The 16,502-nt window shown below is 45.0% G+C and overlaps 1 protein-coding gene across 1 annotated transcript in view; it reads left to right on the top strand.

Annotated features, from left to right (window-relative positions):
* NOTCH2 (notch receptor 2) overlaps positions 1-16,502 on the top strand; it is a 97,008-nt gene that overhangs the window by 55,129 nt on the left and 25,377 nt on the right. Inside the window, exons 10-18 of the mRNA XM_059854796.1 lie at positions 433-546; positions 3,778-4,011; positions 4,488-4,598; positions 6,234-6,426; positions 8,257-8,402; positions 8,905-9,024; positions 9,134-9,286; positions 12,665-12,893; positions 15,890-16,091. Coding sequence (XP_059710779.1) covers positions 433-546; positions 3,778-4,011; positions 4,488-4,598; positions 6,234-6,426; positions 8,257-8,402; positions 8,905-9,024; positions 9,134-9,286; positions 12,665-12,893; positions 15,890-16,091 — 1,502 coding nt within the window. The remainder of the gene's footprint in view (positions 1-432; positions 547-3,777; positions 4,012-4,487; positions 4,599-6,233; positions 6,427-8,256; positions 8,403-8,904; positions 9,025-9,133; positions 9,287-12,664; positions 12,894-15,889; positions 16,092-16,502) is intronic.

The raw sequence follows: 16,502 nt of genomic DNA, 5'->3' as shown, positions 1-16,502 counted from the left end.
TAACTATTTCAAGAGCTGTTTTAAAAGTTTCAGTGCTATTTTGTAGCACGTTCCATACTGCTGTAGTAATTCTGGTCTGAAGGCTCTAGTGATGTGTGCACTGTTATTTTATTTTTAGCCGCTTGCTTTGATTGCCTTAAAGATTTTTATTCGTGGGCTCTCAGCTGTACAAGCAGGCATACTGTCCAGTGGTGGACACCACTTGATTTCCATCTGCTTTATTTCTCTATGCCTTGTCCATCTCAGTTTTCAGGCTGACCTAGAGGACAGAACCTTTGGAGGGTGGGCTGGGCGTGGTGTGTGTGCTCCATGGTGCCACTGAAGGTAGATTGGCTGTGCTTGAGGATTTGAGAGGTAACTCCTGGCAGTGCAGCTGCCTAGGTGAACTCCTTCCAGTGGCTCCTGGTTTCCATGTGTTCCTGTGCCTTTCAGGGTTCAGTGGGGCCGTGTGCCAGATTGACATAGACGACTGTTCCAGCACGCCGTGTCTCAACGGAGCCAAGTGCATTGACCACCCCAATGGCTATGAGTGCCAGTGTGCCACAGGTCAGTCTGCTGCTCAGAGCCCCTGGGGGGAGAGAACATGGAACCTAAGTGCATGAAAGGCTGGTCTCAAGGATGTCACTGTTGTTTCTTTCTTTTTCTGAAATGCTGCTTGTTTGTTGCAGAGCTTTGTCCGCCCCTTTGTGCAGGGAATAGCATTTAAGTAGAGGAAGCCTTTCACTTGTGGCAGTAAAGTTCACAGCTGATGGGAGTTCTGGCCTCCCTCTTTCAGCACCATCTTTTGCTTCCCAGAAGAGGACAGCTTCTTCTGTACTAGCTATGGAATCCACATATGGGAAAGCATCACTGTGAAGGCTCTTAGCTGTGATTTGCCTCCCTCTCTGCCAAGTCAGATTATATCATGTGTCCTTGAAAAACAAGAGATGGGCAGAGCAGTGCTACTGTACATTCTGATTTCTGTTGCATTTCATGTCAGAAGGCTAAGACTAAAATGCAGAAACAGTTGTGGAAGAAGTTCCACTCAGAATTTGAGTGGAAATGATTTGAAATGATTTGTCTGGTACCCCACAGAGATTTTGGCAGAGCTGTGGCCAGAACTCAGCTGGTTTTTTAATGCCTGGGGAGTTACATATTCAGAAGCGTCAGGTTAATGATAGGATTTTCTTATCTTCAGACCTCCAGGGGTGATGTAGACGTGTTTTACCTTCATTTTTACATCTGGTCAAATAAGAGGGTTCAGAGCTGTTATATTCTAATTCTCAGTAAGGAGCTACACTTGGTTGCTTTCAGTTCATGGTCCCTGATGCACTGCTCATGATACAGATTCAGCTATGAAATGCCTTGGCTTTAGCTCTTCCATTAGGGAAGAAGCTGAACAATTCCTGGAGCTGTATTAGTCCCAGTAATGTGCAGTGAGGTTGGTTAGATTTATGTGCAAATTTTCTCATTTTGAATCATTTCAATAATCAAATTTTTAAGGCAAATTTGACTTCACTGCACAGAATGTAGCAGAGATTAGCCTAAAAATAGCCTGTTTTTTCTCACACCGTGGTGTTCTCCACCATTCCCAAAGTTCCTGAAGAGGCATTGAATTTGTTGGAAGAAGGAGAATGCAGTAGCTCTGACCAGGAGAGGAATAATTACTGTGGTCAGAATTTTCCTTTTGACTACTTCATGTGACATCCTTCTTGCAAAAAGAAGGAAAAGCACAAATCTTCTCCAAACTTGGAAACTGTTTTAGTCTTTCTCAGGCTGGTGTGTGTTCTGGTTGCTTTCATTCACTGAGACTGCAGAGCTTATCAGGCCTGGGATGGGTAGGGGAAGACAGTGTGGAGAGCTGTACCTTGAAAATCAAGTTCTGAATTTGGCACTAAAACTGCATAAATCCATACAGAAATTCCAGGTATCCCACCTGAGGAGGGAAGGCAGTTGCTTTCATGAAGGCAAATGATGTAAAAGAGCATCTTCAGGCTGAAAGCAACCAAATGCATGTTACTGAAGCAGCAGTTCTTAGTAAAATCCTTGGTTAAATATTTGACTGAAAATGGAAGAGGGATGCTGTAAAAGGGTTGTTTTCCATCCTGTCTGAAGGATTCTCATATTCTATATTAAAATGGTTTTTTCCTAGTCCGACTCTTGTCTGCAGAGAGAGAAATCATGTTTTGGTGAGGTCTGTTCAGTTAAGAGGTCCAGAAATACTCCTGACCTGAGTAGCTACTCCTGATCTCAGTTGAGCTACAGCAGCAGGCGAGGGAATGACTTTTGAATGAACGTGTGCTAAGTATTATATTTGATATTGACAGCCTTCTGTAAGACTGAAATGTGGAATTCTTCCTGGGGGCAGGTCAGTTACTGGATGCTGAGTTTGAGTGTGTTCTTGCTCTGCTCCTCTCGTGGTGTCAGTGATGTGTTGTTCCTGAGCGGTAATCGCCGGCTGCCGACGTGATTGAAAACTGCAAAATGTTTGCCCAAATGCTGTACAGATAGCTCTATTTACTGCTTGCTTTTTGTCTTTTCTTTCCCTTCTGGCATTATTCCACTTCTCCTTCCCAGTGGTAGATCATGGCTTTTCTTTTCCTGGGTTGTTTCAGGTCTTTCCTCTTTTATTTGTCTCTACCCTCTTTTTTTTTTTCCCCCCTCTGCCACCATTTGTCCCCTTATCAGTTTGTTTTTCCTCCTTCCCTAACATCTTTTTATATCCATCTCTCTAACTAGCCTCACTTCCCTCTCCCCACCCACTTCCACACCCATTCATCCAAGCATACGTTCGCAGAACTTGGGAATGTTAGCCGTCACCTGGTATGTTTGACCACAGAAATAACCACAAACCTGTATGAAAAATGGGGAGCTTCTTATCCACTTGTAATACTCAGGTGAGAACCACTCTTCAGCTGTTGAAATTCCCTGCAGCTTGGTTTGTATCAGTCTCCACGTGGTGTCTTTGAAATTTCAAGTTCTGCCTTCCTGATCGTCAGCTGCTGGAAGGCAGCGTGAGCTGTTGCTCCAAAACCTCAGCTCTGAAAGCCATTTATTTGAAATTGTCCCAGTCTTATATAGCTCTGCTCCATCAGGGAGAGCAGGGCTCTTGAGGGGCTGGTGTGCTGCTCTTAGCTTCCTGAACCCTCTAGCCCTTTTTGTGGATAGGTTCTGTCCCTCTCTGCTGCTCAGGATGTTTCCCAGCTGAAGCAGAATGAAACAGGCCAAATTGCTGCTTGTTTCATTGCTCCTGACCAAGAGGTTGCATGCAGCCTTCAATAAATTTGCAGTTGGTGCTTGATTTCAGTTAGTTTCCCAGTGAAGGAGGCAAAAAACCTTGTAATAAGCAGGGCTGCAGAAGCTTTGACCTGAGCCAAGGGAGTTCCCTTGGGAAGGTTTCAGCAGCATCTTTGCAGTATTTAACAAGGTCAGCCCCACTCCGTCCCCCTGTTACTGTGCAGAGGAAATAATGGCAGGAGTGTGCCTTCAGACAGTTTATACTGATGCAAGTCAATATTTCTGTTGGAGATTTACATGTCTCCTCTCATGGCTACTGTTCCAAAAAACCTGAAGATGACCCCCTTGTTCATGGGTTCTGCATGCATGCTGCTGTTCTGTAATGCTGTGAACAGTGGAGAGTGTTGTGTTCCAGGGCTGGAAATGCAGTTGAGGTGCCCAGTTACCCTTTGTGCTCTCTGCCACTTTGCTGATTCTTGATGCAATTCTTTCTGTACCTGCGTTGTATTCACTGCGGCATCCTACCAGCGAACTCCTTCCTTACTCATGGCTTTTCCTCAGGTTTTACTGGCCTTCTGTGTGAGGAGAACATCAACAACTGTGACCCTGATCCCTGCCACCACGGGGAATGCCAGGATGGCATAGATTCATACACCTGCATCTGCAACCCTGGCTACATGGGTGCCATATGCAGCGAGCAGATTGACGAGTGCCACAGCAATCCTTGCCTCAACCAAGGGCGCTGCATCGACCTGGTCAATGGCTACCAGTGCAACTGCCTGCTGGGCACCTCAGGTATGGAAAACACCAGTGGAAGGCTGGCATTCAAGCAGAATTCAAGCATGTAATTATTTCTTTCCCGTGCTCTGGTGTGTGCTAAGTTGAGAGTATCATTTTCACATTGCTTTGCCATGCTGAACTTTGGTGTGTTTGTGTGGATTGCCTCACCCTCACTGGTGCTGCAGCTGATCTTGGGAGAATTTACCTCCTCTTTACTCCAGAAAAAATCAGGCCTGCAGAAGAATTAGGCGTAGTGTTCAAAATATTTATTCCTCTGTATAAATATTTAGCACAAGTTCAGGGTCCTATTCAGTCAGTACCCCGGGGCTCAGGTGACATCCCTTGGTGTTGCAGTACTTCATCATCACCTGCTTAGGTTGCCCCCAACGTGACTTTGAAGCAGGTGGGATTCTCAATTAGGCTATTTTGGGAAAACAGTTTTGTTTACCCTCCTTATTCCTCTAACTCTTTTTGGGTTTTTTTTAATCCAGGAATAAACTGTGAGAATAACTTTGATGACTGTGCCAGTAACCCGTGCGTCCGTGGGACCTGTGTCGATGGCATCAATCGCTACAACTGTACCTGTGAACCTGGATTTACAGGTAAAGTCAGCCACCCAGGGGCTCTCAATTGTTTGGAAGATGGTTATCCGAGTAGCCAGGGAAGTGTTCTTTGCATACTCACTGCAAGGGTTTCAGTTGGTGTCTCAGTAAATCCTTCTAATCTCTGGATCTTAGCATCTTACATTACAGCCAGTTCTCCCACCAGGAGAATGGCCTAATCTCTGCTGGGAAATGCCATTCTTGTTAGGTAATTAAGTCCAATTCATGGTTCTTGGGTTTATAACAAATAAACCCACGTGACTTTGGTTTATTATTTACAGCCTCTTTCCAGGGACAGAGAGATTGTGGACAATATGGAGAGGTGTTTGGTTAGACTCTGCCTAGAGCTTTGACCGTGAACAGTTTTTCTATTTCTGTGCAATCAGAGCATTAACTTGGTGTTCTCATGAGTTGTTTCCCACTCTGAAGTCTTCAGATTAATAACCTGTTTTTTCTCAGTACTTCTCTGTCATAGCATGGTCTGTTCTGTTTTCTTTTTAAAATTTCTCTGGTAAAGTCAAAGTAGTGCTGAAAAAAGACACCTCTGGACCCATGTTTAGAGCTCTGAGCCAACATCAGGGCTATTTCTGATGACTAAAGCACATCTCTCCACTGTTTGTAAGGGCATTTGTGTTTTGAGCCATGTAGGGTAATACAAAATAATCATTGTGAGGCAGTTGGCACTGTTTATTACAGCTTTCTCATCACGTTTGTTACTGTTTGTTACTGAATGATTCTAGTTAGAATAGATCTGAAACGCGTTAGAGCACTAAAATGTTTCATGTGCCTTGTGCTTTTCTCTTGGGGTCTTCCTGAACTCCTGATGCTTCTCCCTTCCTTCCTATGGCTCTGGCATGGTGGAGCTCTGTAGTTCCCAGAATAAGCTGAGGGATGATGCTGATCACTCGTGCCTTCCGCTCTCCTAAGTTGCTGGCATTCCATATTTATTATTCTGCTGGATCTCTTACTGTTACACTGTTAAAACAATTCAGTAATGTGATGAATTGGCATATTCCAGTCTTGAAGGAGCTGGCTTGCATGGGGTCTTGGAACTTTGTCATTTCCTTCTGTTAAAAATGCTTTCAGCTTACTGCATCATTCACTCTGTTTAGGTTTCCAGCCTCACAAGTCCTTTTGGTCACTGCTTCAAGGATCTTGCAGTTGTAATCAGAGGCAGGCAAAACAGGAAACGGTGTTTTTAGAGCCCCTTTTGCGCAATAAACCACAAGAACTGTATTTACTGCAGACATTTGGGCACTATTGGTTGTTCAAAGGGTAGGTACTTCAAAGCAGAGGAGCAGGGCTACGACAAGTGCGGCTCAAGAGGTTTGTTGCAAGCATGATACAGCTGAGTGGTTTTTGCTTTCCTAATCAATATTAACTTGCGGTTTTAGTGGAGATTCTGGAATGGTTTGTAAATAGTTGCTGAGTGTAAGTGCTGTTTTCCAGGCTCAGCAAAGTGCTGCATCTCTCAGAAACGCTTCTCTTGGCTTGAGTTGGAGCACGGAGGCATGTGAGCTCCATGCTGCCACCTTGACTCCCTGAGCTGTGTCCCAGCGTGTGCTCTTGCAGAGGTGCAAAGTGAGCAGCGTTTTAAGAAGGTGCAGCTCAGGAAGTGTTGTTTTCCCCCCCCAGGCCCCCGATGCAACGTGGACATCGACGAGTGCGCGTCCAGCCCCTGCCACAACGGCGGCACGTGCATCAACGAGGTGAACGGCTTCCGCTGCGTGTGCCCCGAGGGCTTGCACCGCCCGCACTGCCAGCCCCAGGCTGACGGCTGCCTCAGCAGCCCCTGTGTGCACGGCAACTGCACACCCACCGCCACGGGGTGAGCACTCCTCAGCCTGCCTGCCTGCTGCCTCCTTGTCTTGCTCTGCCCACGCTTCCCGCTCCCGACTTTTCTCTGATTTCTCAGAGCAGGAGCCCAATTTCTCTGATGCCCGTGACGTTATCACAGTAAGGTGCAGAGCTTCGTTCACCAGCTGCTGTTTCAACATAGGTTTTTCTGTCCTGCCGTGTGTTGTTTGCTGGTTTTGCACGGGCGAGTGGTGCAGGATGTACTGCCACCATCTAGAGGGAGGGTTTGGTGATTCTAGTGTGTTGTGGGTCCCAGGACGAGGTGAGAGATGAGAATTTGACTCCAAGTTCTCAGAAGGCTGGTTTATTATTTTATGATATTATATTAAAAGAAGTTCTATACTAAAGAAAGAGAAAGGAGACATCAGAAGGCCGGACAAGAATGAATAATAAAAACCCATGACTGACCATAGTCCCAACACAGCTGGACTGGGATTGGTCATTAATTAAAAACAATTCACATGGAACCATTCAAAGATGCACCTGTTGGTAAACGATCTCCAGGCCACATTCCAAGCAATCTGATAATTATTGTTTACATTTCTTTTCTGAGGCTTCTCAGCTTCTCAGAAGAAAAATCCTGGTGAAGGGATTTTCCATAAAATATCATGGTGACACTAGTGAGCTGAATGAATGCCATTAAAATAAAGAAATGGTTCCAAATTAAACCTTTGGGGAGCAGCAGCAATCTATTCCATCAAAACCTAAAGAATTGAGCATGGGAACTGTCTTTATTGACTAGTGCTGTTCTTCCTAACCAAACACTGTATCAAGGAACAGGCTGACAACTTTTGCTCTAGGGATGGATATTTCACCCAGGACACTTTGCCCACTGCTGAGATTTTGTCAGCTTTACTCATATTTTTGGAAAATTCTCTTTTGCTGGCAGTAGTTGCTTCTGAATCTTCCAATGCAGGAAGACCAAATGCTGATTTTGGGAGCCCTAAATCAGAGTTCTTTTTGGTAATGATAAGTCTGGGGTTGTTTTGTTTGTGAAAGTTCTCAGCTATACATGGAATATTCTCCCAAATACGTGCTGTATCCTGGGAAGTATTGTCAGCACTTGGGCAAGGAAGTGCCTTGCTGCTGCAGGTAGCTCTGTAGGGCAGGATGCAGCACTTTCCCTGGAGCTGGCAGGAAAGCTGCTTTTATTGCTAATTCAGCCTCTTTGAAAGCTTGGAGAACAGATTTTTGTTCACCTTGTCTGTCATCTGTCACTTGGCATTTGTAGACCCCGTGCTGTGCCAGGTGGGAGAAGCTGTGTTTGCAGGGCAGGGACAGAGGCCAGTGTGTGCTGTGTGGCCTGAGTCCAGGCTGAGCCACCAAGTCCTTGCTCCTACATCATGTGGGTGGGGTGTGCTCTCCTGCAGCTTTTGAAACGTGGTGGAGAAGATTGCTCCTGCTCCCAGCCAGCTGTTTTCATTTGAAACCACTATTTGGTATTAAATCAGTCTAGTTATCTTTGGAACCTATTGTTCCCCTCCACTTCTTTTTTTCCAATTTTTTTTGTTTGTTTGTTTCTGTCTTTGTTTGAACGTGTTGAGATGGTCTTATCAAAGCAGAAACGTATTGCTGGTTGACTGAACACTTTGTGAACGCTGTAATGAGGGAAGTGTGGTTTTAAGGGAGGGTTTATTTTCACTATTTTCCAAACTCTACAGCTGGGGCAAGCAATCTAAAGTAACTTAGGGCTCTTCTCAAGAGAGTTCTTCTGGTTTTCTCTCCAAAACTAATCTGCAGGAGAAACTGGTGGAGGAGTTACTTCAAAATGTCCTAAATTAATGCTGATTTGCCTTTGAAGGTACAAGTGTGTCTGTGACCCCGGCTGGATAGGAGATTACTGTTCAACAGAAGGGAATGAATGTAAATCAAACCCATGCCAGAATGGAGGAACATGTGAGGATCTGTTGAATGGATACAGATGTACCTGCAGGAAGGGATTCAAAGGTGAAAATCCACAGAAAATTTGTCATCTTTTCCCTTTTTACTTCATTGCACCTTTAGAGTAATTTCTTTTCATTAAACTTTGTGGAAATAGTAATCAAGATGTGAAATGCCGTGGCTCTATGAAGTTAAATTAGTCAGTTCCTGTAGACATGATACAGTAAGAGAATACTTGGCAAGGGCTTGTCTAAGCCTTGCTTGGAATCCTTGAAAAGTGTCCTGTTGGAAGCTTACCTTCATTTTCTTTGTAAATTATGAAATTTACATAAATGCCCTGCAATTTGGAGGGGCATTAAACTCAAAGTGATGCTGGCTGCTTCTACACCGAGCCCATGAGGAGTGCTCTGCTCTCCTTTTCCTTCTGCTGAGGTTTTTCAAAATGTGGCAGTGCTGTCCACTGCAGTGTGGGATAATCATGTGAGTTACAACCTCTTTGTTCATTCTTCCAAGGAGCACCAAGCTCTTAGCAGCACATTCTTCAGCTTTTTCCCATTCTCTTCTCCAGGTGTGAACTGCCAGGTAGTGGTTTCTCCTTGTTCCCCTAATCCTTGTGAGAACTCGGGAATCTGCCAAGAATCTCCTGACTCTGAAGGCTACACCTGCCAGTGTGCTCCTGGCTGGGAAGGTGAGGTGCCTGGGGAACGTGGAGCGCTCTCAGCGCTGAGCAGCGCCGGCTCTGAGCCTCCTGGCATTGCTGTGGGAGGGGTCTCACCCTTGCACTCTGCACCTTTCAGGGGAAAGATGCACGGTGGATATTGATGAGTGTCTCTCCAAGCCCTGCAAGAACCATGCCCTGTGCCACAACATCCAGGGCAGTTACCTGTGCGAGTGCCGGCCCGGCTTCACCGGCGGCGACTGCGACAGCAATATCGACGACTGCCTGGCAAGTGGGTATCAGCACCTTGTTCTCTGCTCCCCAGTATTCCCCAAAAATCAATTTGCTGACTGCTGTTTGACAGATTTGGAAGGGTCTTTAATGATCTCTTGCCAAAAGGAAAAAAAAACCCCAAACTTCAGCTTTGGAATGTTTGAGGCAGTCAAAATCCACCGTGGTCGGCTGCTAGAAATGGACCACGGTGTCCCAGCTGATGGCAGCTGTTGTTCCCAGGTCCTTGACTTGAGAAGGCCCTTGGAGTTTACATACTTTAATAAGAAGCACTGTTAAATGCAAAATTATATTTGCCTGAAATTTTAATCCATCAAGTTGAAGTGCCACTGCAGGGCTTACCTGTATTTCAGCGTTCAGTTTGACTGAGGTGTGGTGGGAATCTGGGCTATAGCAGCTCTTCCTGCTGCAATGTCTGTCTGACACTAATACTCTGGGAAGAGTGGGTCCTGTTGCAGTCACAGTTAATCCATATCTGAAAACAAATTAAGCAGCAGGAAGGCCCTCTGCTCTGGAATAGGTATCAGTTGCAGGAGGGGAGGCCATACACTGATGAATACTGGAATGGCTCAAATTGCAAGAAAACAAGTATTAATTTCTTGACACTGCTGTTTATAAGGGAAACCAGACACATAGTAGCTTCTTTTTCTTACTGGGCATATTTTATATCGTCATCAGATAAAATCAGAGTCTCCTGAGAAATGTCACGTGTTTAAAAGTTCATCTGGTACTATTTGAAAAGTGCTTTATCAAACCTTGGAGGAGTTCACAATGCTGTAATCCTTAGATTGGCCAGGTCTTTAAAAAAACCCAACCAAATGAACAGAAAAACCCAAAACAACCACCCCAAAACAAAACAACCCAATCCCCTGGGTTTTACTATCAGCTTAAAACCAAAATGAAGTTCTGAAGACTTTAGGCGTGAACTTAGCAAAATGTGTTTTGCATTGAAAAAAAAAGTAAATTCATGACTGCTGTAGAGAAGGATCCAAACAAGTCTATTAGCAAAAGTTACCGTGGCAGCCCCCAGAGCAGCACTCAAAGAACTTCTGAGGTGTCTGGTTCAGGCTGAGCTTTTAATTCCTTCTTTCTGAGCAGACAGGTACAGTACAAAAAGTGTCACGGTGCAGTGACCCAGCGCTTTGCTTACTGAAGCCAACAAAATCATTGCTTGTCCTGTTAGTTTTTGCGTGGGTGCCTGAAGATAAAAACGTTCCCTAAGCATTTATCTTTCCCTCTGGAACAGCTGGGACATCTCTCTCCCTCCTCCTGAGTGTTCTGAGAGCTGTAGGATTCACCCCGTGTTGTCTTAGGCAGCACACCCATGGGGCTTTCACACTGAGCATTTCACATTGCTGCCACAGCTGATTTCATTTAGCATAACAAAATCCTTCCATGCCTTGAGCCAAATGTCTTTAATCTATGAAGCAAACAAACCCTCCAACAACAGGAACTTATTGAAAAGTTGATACCCAAGTCTCCTTCTTCTGTCGGTAAATGTGTGGCACAGAGAATTAATGCACAGCTTTTGGCTTCACTCATCCATGGCTGACTGCCACAGACACAGCATTTTATAGCTGCCAGGGGTCTTGCTTTGACTGTGCTTTTTCTCTGCAGTAGTCAAATGACCTTTAAATGGATGCAGGTGTGTCTCATAATACAAATTCTTAACATATGAGCATATTTCCCAGTCAATAAATGAGCTTTAATTACCTTTCACATTTCTTCATTTCCCAGTAAACAGAATTAGTTTGATACTTATGATGAAATGCAAATTTTAGGGAGAGTCTACTTGCGTTTTCCAGTTCATATTTTAGTAGTATTTAAAGATAGTCCTAAATCCAAAAAAAAAGCTCAGTAACCTATTTTTCAACCCCCTTGCTTTCTCCCTTTTTCCTCCCCCCTCCCAGTTTCCCTCTCTGCCTTCATATATTAGGCTTTTGCTCTGTGGAATGCAGAGTAGAAAAGGAATCTGGCTTCAGGAATGTGGGTCTTAAATCCAGAAGTGGAAGGAGAAAAGCAGGAAAAACTTACTGAACAGCAGAAATCTTTCAGGCATATTGGTACTTGTGGAAGCAGAAGGAATACAGTAGTAGGAGGTGGCTTAGACCAAAAAACAGTGGTGTGCAAGTAGCAAGAGCATGGCAGGGTTAAGGAAAATACCAAGAAATGCAATGATTGAGGAGAATCCTTGGTAGCGTAGGAGTTTGGGAGCTTTCCTGGCAGCCTCTCCCCAGCCAGTCTGTGATGCTGGGAAAAATGTCCAGTGCTCAGTAGTGCATAAGTGCTCATGTATGTGCTGATATACCCATACAGGTTTGAATTGACTGCACTGCTTTCATGCTGAGAATTAAGCACACAAGTCCTCTTCTGCGTTAAGAGAGACTGTGCTGAGTTCTCTGATGAATAAACCTTGGTAAGGAAGAAGAAACAGTTGCTGCTCTGTTTTTATTGTATCAGCAGGCATCTGTCACAAAAGCAGCATTTGAATTTTAAACCAAGAGGCTTTGGGTTTTGTTTGAACAAATTCCAGCAGAGAAACCTTTAGGCCCTGAAGGCTGGCCTTGATCCACACCTCCTTGTAAATTTCTAGTTGATAATGCTTTGCAGTTACCTGTTCCATAAAGTGGCTGAGAAAAACCTGTCAGCACTCTGTCCCACTCTGGGCTGTGTAGCCCCTTTTTTTTCCCTAGAAACAGCTGCTCTAGGCCTGGCCCCCCACCGTTCTCGGGTTTTGGTGCTGGTGAAATGGCTCCCAAGGAATTAAAGAGCTTTTCTCCCAGCCCTGCGACCAGTGAAGAAGTCGAGGTTTCTCAGCTCTGGTTTTCAGGGTTGTTTATTCTCTGTTATCTGTTCCATTCTTTCTCTGCCCTGCTGAGATCTGTCCAGCAGGTCGGGTTGTGGCACAGTCCCTGCCCTTGGGGTGGTGTTAACTTTTTATACTAAGAACTACGTGTGCTTTATTTACAATGATTTCCCAGTACCTCTCACCTATGTTAGGCAGTCTGTCTCTGCTCTAAACCAATCCAGCAGTGTCACCATCACAGCAGAAGATGGAGGACAAGGAGAAGAAGGACAAGGCACAGCCAAATCCCTCCATCTTGCCTCCTGAACCCCCATTCTAAATCCCCAAAATTCTACTTTTTCACCCTGTGACAAATTCACTGTCACCCTACTCAAACCCTTGTGGCTTGTAACTCTTCACACAAAGTTGGTAATTGTTTCCATGGGCTAAAATCAAAGGCACAGGTGTCTTTGACTGCATGCCAAGGTCTCTGAGCCCCTGCCAGGGTCTGGAATCATCCAGGGCAGCCAGAGGGATGTCCTGGGCTCTGACACTGTCACTCATTCTAACACTCCCGTGGTGCTTCTGCCCTAGATCCCTGCCAGAACGGAGCCTCGTGCGTGGATGGGATAAACTCCTTCTCATGCATCTGCCTCCCTGGATTTCATGGGGACAAGTGTCAGACAGACACCAACGAGTGTCTGAGTGAGCCCTGCAGGAACGGGGGCACCTGCACCCACTATGTCAACAGCTACACCTGCAGGTGCCCGCCGGGCTTCGAGGGCACCAACTGCGAGAGCAACATCGACGAGTGCACGGACAGGTGAGGCACCTGCACCCTGCTGCTCCTGCCCCCAGCCAGTCTCTCGGGGTCTCTGTGCTTGAGATGACCCCGAGGTGTTGGAAAGTCTCCTTTTCCCAGCCCCGAGATCGAAGGAGGAGTCAGGATTCCTCAGCTCTGCTTCTCAAGGTTGTTTATTCTCTGTTATCTGTTCCATTCTTTCTCTGCCCTGCTGAGATCTGTCCAGCAGGTCAGGCTGTGGCACAGTCCCTGCCCTTGGGGTGGTGTTAACTTTTCATACTAAGAACTACGTGTGCTTTATTTACAATGATTTCCCAGTACCTCTCACCTATGTTAGACAGTCTGTCTCTGCTCTAAACCAATCCAGCAGTGTCACCATCCCAGCAGAAGATGGAGGACAAGAAGAAGGAGAAGAAGGACAGGACATGCCCAGATTCCTCCATCTTGCTTCTTGAACCCCCATTCTAAATCCCCAAAATTCTACTTTTTCACCCTGTGACAAATTCACTATCATCCTACTCAAACCCTTGTGGCTTGTAACTCCTCACACAAAGTTGGTAATTGTTTCCATGGGCTAAAATCAAAGGCACAGGTGTCTTTGACTCCGTGCCAAGGTCTCTGAGCCCCCTGCCAGGGTCTCAAGCCATCCAGGGCAGCCAGAGGGATGTCCTGGGTTCCAACACCAGTCCTGCTCAGGAGCAGCTTCTAACCAGGGCAATTCTCCTTTCCTGCCATTTGTCACAGCCCTGCTTGTGCTTCTTGCAAGGAAAGCTGGCTTAGCTGAAGCACATTGCCTGGTCCTCAGCTTCTCCTAATGTTCTTCCAACAGTTCCATTACAGCATAAATGTGATAGTGTTTAACAAAAGTTAAAACAGTTGGGGATGCTAGCTTATTGAAATATAAAAAAATTCATATTTTTATAAGACCACTGTGACATAGGGGAGGGGAAATAATTGGTCATGAATGGTTACTCTGTTGAGAAATACAAAAGCTGCAAAAATGGAAGCAATGGCCAACTTCGAAAAGCAGCAAAAATAAATTAGTCCTGAGTTGTTGACAACAAATAATATGAAGAAGAAACCAACAAAAACACTAAATCCACTAAGTTCTGTGTTGGATAGATTTAATCATTGGAGATCTTTCAATGCTCACAAAAAAAAAAAAAAAAAAAAAAAAAAAAAAAAAAGGATGTGATTTAGCAGTGCTGAGATAAAGCTGAGGTCCTTCTAAAGGGGGAGGTATGGAACTGAGTTAAAATGCTCAACAGCTGGTCCTCATCTAAATGGTTCATGTGGTAGCTTTAAGAGCTCTTTGAGAGTTAAACATGTGATTCCATCATCTCCCTGCATATTTATTTTAAGTTTTTTTAGGATTGATGTAAGTAACTGCAGATTCTCAAATGGGAAAAAATTCTAACAATTTCTTTAAAACTTGCAATAGTTCAAAAATAATTAGAAGTACTCTGTTCTAGTCTAGTTACTAGAGACAAATTATGCAAAACTCTGGGTTTTCTCAAGTATTTTCTGCACAAATAGAAAGGATCTTTCCTGCCTTTGATAAAATTGCATTTGAGGAGGAGGTATTTTAATATCTTTTTCTTAAGAACAGGATTGTGTCACCGATGAGGGTGTGTTTAATTTGCACAACAGTTGTTGAAGTGAGTGGAGTATGCTGGGAGTTGTAGCAGAACTCCTGGCTCTTCCTTGAGGTTCATCCTGTTTTTGTTTTTGTTATCAGTCAGGACAGGAACCAGTCTTGCAGGTACGAATTTAGGATGTAGCAATTTTCAGTGCTCTGCCAAGCTAAACCAGTCACACCTTCTCAACCAAAATTACTGAGCTGTGCTTAAGAGCACTGTGGTGGTTGGCTGATTTGAATTTGGGTCAAATGATTCTTCCTTGTGCTGTGTGAGAAGCTGCCTGGGAGAGAGTGCCCTCTCCTTTTGGTGCCTGGTTTCAGTGAAACACACCAGGTGATGGGCAGTTCCTCTGCCTCCCCTGCTTTGCTGTGAGTGGAAATGGCAGTTTGCTCTCCCTCTAAAACAGAATTCAGCCCCCAAGAGAGAGCAGCTTCTGGGATGGGCGGTTTAATGAGCAGGGTAGTGCTGGCATCTCTGCCTCATTGCAGTCGGAATTTTGATATTTCAAGCCCTGCTTCCCTGCACTGGGAGTTCAGGGAGGTGAGTCAGGGGCTCCTCTGCTGGAAGTACCCTTTGACAGGGTAGCAGGCACGAATTTGGTTCGTGTACTTTATCAAACTGATTATCTCAAGTCTGATCCAGCATTATTCTCAGAGGAGCAGGAGTTCCTTTGCAAGGAAAACTGAGTCAATTTTGCATGAGTCAATTCCCCAAACTTTCCCAGTCCCTTCTCCCCAGGACACCTAATCTGGCAGAATTTCATATGATCAGAAGACTGGGGGGGAGGGGGATAATTCCTTTGATGTGAATTCTGCCAGGGCATGTATGAATAGTTTTACAAATCAGGACTTAAGATTCTCATGAGAAGAGAAGGAAGGGATTTAGCAATACCAATACTTTCACATAATTTCAGTGAAGAACATGCTTGTGTTTTGCATGTTGTATGAACTTTTTCCTTCAGAAACCATACCCCTGGTTCCTTTGAAGGTTTTTTTTTTTTAAATGGCAAATTGTTTTGTTTCTCATAATTTGTAATACAGTTGCAATTTGTAATAAAATGTATCAGTTTGAGCAAGCCACCCGAGGTAGTGTTTGTGGTCACATTGAAGCTGGGAAGATTTCATTAAATTAGTTGCATCCATCACTAACGACTCATTAAAACCCTGCTTTACCTTCTTGGACTGCTGAGGTAAAAGGGAGCTGGAATTCCCTGGGATTGCTGTTTTCTCCTTGATGATTCTTCAGCCAGAAGTTAGCAGTGATCACAAGATCCTGTTATCTGCTTTTCTCCCTTATTTCAGTCCCGTTTTCGTTCCCTTTTGCCCGTGAGCTAATTGCATTTTGTCTCAGCTTACCTTCCTTGCTCCTGCCTTGCAGCTCCTGTTTCAATGGAGGCACTTGTGTGGATGGAGTCAATTCCTTCACCTGCCGGTGCCCCCTGGGCTTCACGGGCCCCTTCTGCCTGACAGAAATCAACGAGTGTGACTCCCACCCCTGCCTCAACAGGGGCACCTGTGTGGACAGCCCGGGCACATACAGGTGTATCTGTCCCTTGGGCTACACTGGCAAGAACTGCAAGGTGGGTGACTTCTGGTGGCACTGTGTGTTGAGCTGTCCAGCAGCAGAGGTGACACGGGAGGGGTGAGAGGTGCCAAACGTGGCTGAGCTCTTGGTCCTTCAGTCCTGCTTGGCCTGCTAGGTGCCCCTGTTCAAAACTGGAAATCATAGAATGGGAAACCTTAAAGATCATCTAGTTCCATCCCCTGTCTATGTGCAAGGGGGAGAAGAGTGGTTATTTATGAGAACAGGTGTCACTGGAACGTTCCAGATTAGTTTTCTTAAATGAAAACCAGCTGTTACCCTGGAAAATGGCTCCATTTCATTCAAAGCATAAAATTGTCCTGTATTTAAAAAAAAAACAAAACAACTAAACCAGCAAACAAGCACAAATCAAAATCAGAATATCAGTCTGATTAGCAGCATTTAGATT

The sequence above is a fragment of the Haemorhous mexicanus genome, chromosome 9 (genome assembly GCF_027477595.1).
Source record: "Haemorhous mexicanus isolate bHaeMex1 chromosome 9, bHaeMex1.pri, whole genome shotgun sequence".
Lineage (NCBI taxonomy): Eukaryota > Metazoa > Chordata > Aves > Passeriformes > Fringillidae > Haemorhous > Haemorhous mexicanus.
This window is presented reverse-complemented; position numbering and strand designations above follow the sequence as displayed.